The 8,103-nt window shown below is 47.1% G+C and overlaps 1 protein-coding gene across 3 annotated transcripts in view; it reads left to right on the forward strand.

Moving 5' to 3' along the window:
• The window catches only part of SLC24A4 (solute carrier family 24 member 4), a 170,290-nt gene that overhangs the window by 153,521 nt on the left and 8,666 nt on the right, over positions 1-8,103 (forward strand). For all 3 annotated transcript variants that reach the window (XM_017546968.2, XM_017546969.2, XM_037745165.1), the window contains 2 exons: positions 2,180-2,346; positions 6,398-6,512. In XM_017546968.2, the coding sequence (XP_017402457.1) occupies positions 2,180-2,346; positions 6,398-6,512 (282 nt within the window). The remainder of the gene's footprint in view (positions 1-2,179; positions 2,347-6,397; positions 6,513-8,103) is intronic.

Here is an 8,103-nt window from a genome sequence, read left to right on the forward strand (position 1 = left end):
TCTTTTATTTTTCTTAAGGAGAAACACTTGGTCATTGATTTGAGATCTTTCCCTTTTTTAATTAGGTATTTTACAGGTATAGATTTCTCTCTAAGTACTGTTTTCACTAAATCCCATAAGTTTTAGTATGTTACATTTTTTACATTCATCTCAAAGTATCTTCTAATTTTTTGTGCTTTCTTCTTTGATCCTTTATTTAGGAGTACGTTATTTAATTTCCATGTATTGGTGAATTTTCCGGCTTTCCTTCTGTTGTCGGTTTCTAATTCTATTACATCGTATTTGGAGAACAGGGGATTATATCATGGAGATTACCTTATTTGTACAGAGCCTCAAAAGAGATCATGTCCTGTTCTAGGGTTTGTAGTTGTTATTCTTTATTATTGTTGTTTAGTGAGTTTTCTAAACGAATTCTGTCAAATTCATTTTCTTTGTTGTGTGTGGCCACTGAAGTCTCTGCTAGGTTAGCCTAGAGGTCAGCTAATGATTAGACAGAGACTTCCCTGGATTCCTGGATCCAGTAGTTCTCCCAGTCTTTGCCAAGGGACTCTGTATGTGTTTTGGGGCATCCTCCAACACTCAGGCAGGCAGGTTACAACTCTGCAGTAGGCTTTCCTTCTTATTTGCACAGAGCTTCAAATTTAGGCAGAGGTGAAAGCGTACAGCAGTCTCGAGTATTTGCTGAGCATGTGAAGAACCCTGGGCACAGCCCTGTGCTTGCTCATGGTCTGTTAGACTCCGAGAGATATCTAGGAGCTCTTCAAAGTCCACTGTAGATGCCTCGATCCCCAGCTTTTCCTTTTTTGCTTTTTGGTTAACCTATTGTTTGTCCCAGCGGCCATCTGCCATTTCCAGCAACATGATTTAATAATTGCCTCTAGTTGTTTTCGACAAACACCTCCAAGAAAAAGGCTGTGCACACTGGATGAGCTCAGATTCTGGTAAAATAAAGACAGCCTCGAAAGTGGAGTCTTCCAGGAAACCACCAGACAGGTCAAATGATAACAACTGTATGGGAATGGACTTGGGAGGTCCTCCAACCTTGTTCTGCCCCCTCTGGTGGCTGCTAGCCTGCTGTTTTTCATTATGTGGTTGCATGCTGCTAGGGCTACTCCAGACTTGGCAAGAAGGAATAAAAATAGGGAAAGTTAAAACTCCACAGAGTTCACTGTTCTTACTAAGGTCCAACAGATTTTTTTAAATAGACATTCCCTGGATTGCTGCAAAACTTAGGTTAATTCCAGAGGTCGGAAAAAGGTGATTCTGACAATTTTTTGCCATTGTTCTCATTGCTTCTATAAAAAATAAAAATTGCAGAGGTTTTCCCTCCACCATTTCATTGACGAGCAGGCCAGTTTTTAACCTGCACGTACACACCTATATTCAATGGCTTATTAAGGAAACTATGCTTACAGTCAATGACTTATGAGGCCTCTTCTCCTCCATTGAATTGCTTGTGGATTCCCTTGGTAGGGGCCAATGAGATCTGGACTGCCAGCCAGGACACCTACCTTTTAGTCTTGTGCCTGTCTTGACTATAGGACCTTGGGACAAAGGAGCTGAGATTTCCAGAGCACCTACTGTGTATCAGGCCCTGTGCTCTGGGTATTTCATGTACACTCTGTCACATTATTCTTGCAACAATCGAGAAAGAGATAACTTTCTCATCTAACAGATGAAGAAACCAATAAGATGCAAAGCACTGAGCACTGTGCCTGCTGCACATGGCAAATGCTGGATGTGTTGATTGTTGCTGCCCTGCTGTTGTTACTTCTAAGCTATTATAGTCAGAGGAGGAAGTAGGGTTGAGATTCTCAAGGTCCTTTGTTTTCCAGCCCAAGGCTGTCTGACTCCAAAGCCCAACCATGGTTCACATCCCCATTCCAGCTCCTCCTCTAGGCAAGTCTGTTCCCTCTCTGGGTCTCAATTTCCTTATCCTGTCAAATGAAGGATTTGGAATGCCTGAAGTGATTCAAGCAACAAACACTTTCTGAATTGTCTTGCCACTTCCGGGGTGACATTATGGAGGTCCGTGATTCTGCAAGGTCAGTTGTGTAGAGTCACATCAGTGGCATTCTCTTATTTAGCTTGAAAACTAAACCGACAGGTAGACTGGCAGGTGTGTGACTCAGTGTGTTTCTCTCCCTCTCCTTTCTCTCTCTGCCCCTTCCCACTGCAGAGGCCAGAGGGGACAAAGTCAAGTGGGTGTTCACCTGGCCCCTCATCTTCCTCCTGTGCGTCACCATTCCCAACTGCAGCAAGCCCCACTGGGAGAAGTTCTTCATGGTCACCTTCATCACCGCCACGCTGTGGATTGCTGTGTTCTCCTACATCATGGTGTGGCTGGTGAGTGTGGGGAGCAGGGCGTGGGCTGTGTGCACAGCCCAGGAGAGGTGGGGAGCAGGGTTCAAAGCTAACCACAGGTACTGCTGTGCCACCTTTGGGCAAGTCACTGGCCTCACTGACCACAGCATATTTCTCAGTAGAAAATGGTTTGAATGAGGGGCATGACTCTGTGCCAGGTACCTGGGATGCGGAGACACAGCACAGTGCTTGCCTTCAAGGGTGAGGAAAGGAGACCAACATTTGCCCGGGCACCCTAAATCACACTGCTCTGGTGCTATAGGCAGAGCAATATGACAGGTGGCTGATCGCCAAGCGCCCTTGGTTTCCAGGGTCCCAAGGGAATGTGAAGGAAGGAGACTGGAGTTGAGAGAGATGAGGTTGGACACAAGGCAGCTTGTCCTATGCTCCTGCCCAGGAATGTTCCTCCTCCAAGTGATGTGCTGGATGCTGGTTTAAGCACTTCATATAAACTCTTTCTTATCCTCATAACAACCCCAAGGGATGGGTATTTTTATCCCCATCAACCAAATGGGGGAAATTGAGGCATAGAGAAATTGAGTAATTTCCCCAAGATTACACAGTTAGTGAGTGCTAGAGTTAGGATTAGAACCCAGATATTGATCTCCTGAGCCCATGATCTCAACTACTACTGTAAGCTACCTCTCAGCTTGCTACTGGACTTTTCAGATTTCATTGGATGGGAGTTTTGCAGGCAGAGAGGCACTGATGTAGCTCCTCATAAGCTCCCATGGCCACACAGGACAGGTTCCCATATAACCCTTTCATCGACTGGACTGAGTTGGGTCAGGCCCCACAGAAGCCTCCTTCCCCACTCTCTGTATACCACCTAATAAGGTTCCCACTTCTCCTCCTTATTCCCAGGAGCAAAGAGGGGGAAGTGGTTCCAGCATGGCTGCAGTTCCGTTGATTGTGAAGCTCACTCTCAGCCCCTTACACCCTAGTGGTTAGCATTGAGTCACTTTATTCTCCTCCTAATGGCTGACACCAGCAGCAGAGAAGGCAAGCGATCTTGACCTGAGAGACAGCAGGGCCAGCACACGTTCCATCCTGGCACAGGGGCCATGTTTCACTTAACCCCAGAGAAACCATGCCATTTAGCGGGGAACCAAGGATCCTGGATCACATGAGAACAGTGCTGAATCCTAGTCCTACCTCTTGCAAACCCTGGAAGCTGGTGACCCCCTCTATGAAGTAGGGGTGATCATGGATCTCTTACAAGGCCACTAGGAGAATGAAAGGAGAGCCCAGCACATTCTAGGCTCTTGGCCAATCCTGGCTCTTCCCTCTCCCCAACCCAATCGTGCCTTTCCCCATCCCTCCCAGAGCATTGCTTGTTCTGAACAGTGCATGGGAGCCATTTTGCCTGGGCTTTCCTGAAATCCCATGCCCCTGGCCTGCTCCCACGCCTCAGATGCTTCCTCAGGCTGATCGGGGACCTGCCCCTGCCTCTGTGAGTGTCCTTACACCTGCCCGTGCAGGAGCCCCCTGTCCCTGTAACAGAACCTCCCCAAGACACCACCTGGTGGAAGGCACTGCCCCCAGCCTGCTCCCTCTCTCCTGGTACCTACTTAGAGCTCTGTATCCCAGAAGGAGGTTCAGGACTGACTCTGTGATTGTGTTTTAGTGAATGAATCAAGTCATGTATCAGGAGGGGTAGAACCACTCCAAGCCTCCAGGCCCCCAGCATCTGCCCCAGCCCCAGGCACACACACTTGGAACACCCTGGCCTGGTTCAGCTGAATGAGGGACATGGGGACACTTTAACCTTCAAGTCTGCCCCCCCAAGGAACTCATTCATGTCCTTCCTGACCACTCCCTTTCATATCCTACTCCCAGACCAAAACAGGTGTGGTTAGACCATGTCAGAAGCATCCAGTAGTTAGCCACTTATTGAAACCAACAGCCAATTGGGGTGATTACCTGGTAGCAGTTGGCTGATCATGAGCATCGCTGAATAATGCACAGTTTGGCCACTGAGCAGTGAGATTTCTTATAGTGCCCTTCTTGTGTTGAATTAGTGTTGTGTACATTAGACCCAATTTCAACCTAGTCTTACATCATCTTGTTCAGGCATTGTGATTTGAGTTTGCAGCATGGCTGGATGCTTATAACAGTAAATATTAGCCATTTTCACCATGAGATGCAGCCAATGCTGTTTCCATGCTTCCATGATGAAGATTAAAGTCCCCATAACCCACTCCATATGGGGGATGTGGGAGAAGAGCTGGAATTAGTTACTATCTAAACTTCCTAGAGGCTGGGCATGGTGGCTCACACCTGTAATCCCAGCACTTTGGAAAGCCAAGGCAGGAGGATCACTTGAGCCCAGGAGCTCAAGACCAGCCTGGACAACATAGTGAGACCCTGTGTCTACAAAACATAAAAAAAATAGCCAGGCGTGGTGTAATGTCAGCTACTCAAGAGGCTGAGGTACAAGGATTGCTTAAACCCAAGAGGTTGAGGCTGCAGTGAGCTGTGATCAGTCCACTGCACCCCTGCCTGGGTGTAGAGAGCAGAGCAAGCTCCTATCTCAAATAACAAACAAAAGCAAACAAACAAACAAACAAAAACTCCCTAGAAAAAGATGACAATCAGAGATAATGAAAACTATGCCTTAACTGAATTGGATTTGCAATTTTTTATTTTTCTGAATAGAATTAAAGGCCAGTCCATCTCTATGTTTTAAAGAAAGGATCCAGTGACTTCTCTTACTGGAGTATATTTTCAAAACAATATTACAAGTAAAGAAAGTATTTTATGACATTTGAGTGTGCATGAGAATCAGGAAGATCAAATTAATAAATATGTGAAATTCTTCTCTAGTTACAGAAAATAACAGTATGATTAAATCCGTTCTGTTAATTATCAGTGAGGCAGGACACTCCAACCCCCACCACCTTGATTTATAAACCCCACCCTTGTTTCTTTTCTTTTCTTTTCTTTCTTTTTTGAGACAGAGTCTCGCTCTGTCACCCAGGCTGGAGTGTAATGGTGTGATCTCAGCTCACTGCAACCTCCACCTCCTGGGTTCAAGTGATTCTCCTGCCTCAGCCTCCCAAGTAGCTGCGACTACAGGTGTGTGCCACCACACCCAGATAATTTTTTATATTTTCAGTAAAGACAGAGATTCACCGTATTAGCCAGAATGGTCTTGATCTACTGACCTCCTGATCTGCCCGCCTTGGCCTCCCAAAGTACTGGGATTACAGGCAAGAGCCACTGCGTCCAGCCCCTTGTTTCTTAAACCAGGGTTCTGGGGTCACTGGAACAACTTTACTGGGGCACTCTTACCTATGGACTTGAACTTCCGATAGCCTCAGTTTGGGGAGTAGAATGGCCTTGACAGTAAAAGTCTGTAAAGAAGGCAGTGCCCATGGTAGCCTTGATCTCTGCCTATGCAAGGTGTGCTCGCCTGAGCACCCTGCACTTACTTTCACTATGTCCTGGTAAGGATCCAGCGAACAGTAAAGCCCCACCTGTCCATCCCCTTCACCTACACCTTGTATTAATACAGCTCTCACCCCCAAGGCTTTGGAAGAATGATTCTTGAATGTCAGTTCCAAATGGGAGGGGACGTGGAAAGGGATTGTCCATTCCCCCAGCACACTTGTGCAGTTGAGGAAACTGAGGACCAAAGAGAAGACATGACTTCTGTAAAGTCACACAGATAGGACAGAGCCAAGACCAGCCCATGGAGCTCTGGACCTGAATCTGCTTCCCTGTCTGAAGGCTGAAATTTGAGGGCTCAGAGGGCCCGGGCTTGGAGTTCAGGGTAAAGCAGGGCTTGTGTGGCACCCCTGGTCCTGACACTCCGGACGGTATGTGCAAACACGAGGTCTTCCTTCTTTCCATCTTTCCATCCTTTGCCTTCTTAGACTCATAGTTCAGCGTTTTAAAAAAAAAAGAGGCAGCCCCACTAATTCCAAAATAACCCAGTTTCCCATGCTTACAGTGTCTCTAATACTAGGAATGTCTTGTTAGTCCACATACTGTTGGTTGAGTGTTCATGTCTCCACACCCGGTCCTGCAGGTGACTATTATTGGATACACGCTTGGGATCCCAGACGTCATCATGGGCATTACTTTCCTGGCAGCAGGGACAAGTGTTCCAGACTGCATGGCCAGCTTAATTGTGGCAAGACAAGGTACGGATTATGCCCCAGCCCTCACAGTCATGCAGGCTGCTGCGTCCTCAGCCCTGCCTGACTTACAGTTGACCAAGCTGTGGCTCTTGTGACTGGCAGTTGTCAAGTCCTGCTATGGAGAAAAACTGTGACATCTAGAAAGCATCATTTATTCAATTCCATCCAGGGAGAGAAAGCTACCAAGATGAACTCCTCCAGACCTTTCTCTAGAAGCTTCTGCTAGGGTGGTTATATAAATTTGCTAGGGTGGTTATATAAATTTGCTAGGGTGGTTATATAAATTTGCTACGGTGGTTATACAAAAATGTTCTGAGATAAGCAGTTAACGTGAGATTGAACAGAAGCCAAACCCAGACTTTATACAGCAAATGAGCTAATAACAAGAAACGTTCTGGTCCCAGAAAGGCAAAGCACGGGCATCCTATACATCCAACTCCCCCATTCTTCTTCTGACCTCTGGAACGTGTGTAACATTTTGTTTGTTTGGTGGTTTTTGTTTTGGGTTTCGTACGTGGCATGGGCTGAGCAAGACGAGGAATGAGTGTGTGGGCTTTGCTGGTGGAACAAAAGATCTGTAGCAAGTGTGGGTTTTACTGACTTCTCCTTTTCTGCTAGCGAGGTAGCATCCCAGCATGGACATCCAGATCTTCCTTGCAGCGCAGAGTTTGAAAGTATAAGGATGGGGATAGATGAATAATAGAGTGAAATCTCACAGAAGACACGAGAAGAGAACGGTGCCCGAAGAGAAAGGCTGGCTTTGGGAAGAGGGACAGGACATTTTATTCCTCCAAAATAGAGCAAGTTTGATTGGTTGGTTAGTGAGTTGGGCCTGAGAAACCATGAGGGAAAGGAAGAGTGAGAATATGTTTGCTGGTAGGCAGCGCCCTTACAGAGCATGGGGACAGTTAGGGACAGCAGCTGAGGGGAATGGAATTTAACTGGGTGGCCTTTGATGTGAGCATGTTCGTTCCCTAGGGGAGTCATACAAAGTGCCACAACTGAGCGCCTTGAAACAACAGGAGTTCATCATCGCACTGGCAGCTAGAAGTCTGAAAGCTAGGCATCAGCAGGGCCATGGTCCCTTGAAGGCTCTAGGAGAAGACCCTTCCTTGCCCCTACCTAGCTTCCACTGTTCACTGCAGTCCTTGGGTCTCCCTGGCTTGTAGCCGAAACACTCCAATCTCTGCCTCTGCCTTCATGCTGCATTCTTCCCTCTGTATGTCTGTCCAGACTTCCTCCTCCTCCTCTTCCTCCTCCTCCTCCTCCCCCTCCTCCTCCTCCCTCTCCTCCTTTCTTCTTCCTTCTTTCTTCTTCCTCTTCTTCCTTCCCCCACTCCTGCTTCTACTTCCTCCCCCTCCTCCCCGTCCTTCTTCCTCCTCACCTTCCTCCCCCTCCTCTCCCTCCTCTTCTCCTCCTCCTTTTTTTTTTTTTTTTTTTATGCTGAAGACAACAAAATGATATTCCTGCAAGGATTAGACATTACCATAATTTGGCCACATGTTTTTCCCCTAGAGAGAGCGACCAACCTTTCAAGAACGATTTTTGGGCATCTTTTCTTCTCTCCTCTCCTCTCCCCTCCCCTCCCCTCCCC

The sequence above is a fragment of the Cebus imitator genome, unplaced genomic scaffold (genome assembly GCF_001604975.1).
Source record: "Cebus imitator isolate Cc_AM_T3 unplaced genomic scaffold, Cebus_imitator-1.0 Scaffold193, whole genome shotgun sequence".
NCBI classification, from domain to species: domain Eukaryota; kingdom Metazoa; phylum Chordata; class Mammalia; order Primates; family Cebidae; genus Cebus; species Cebus imitator.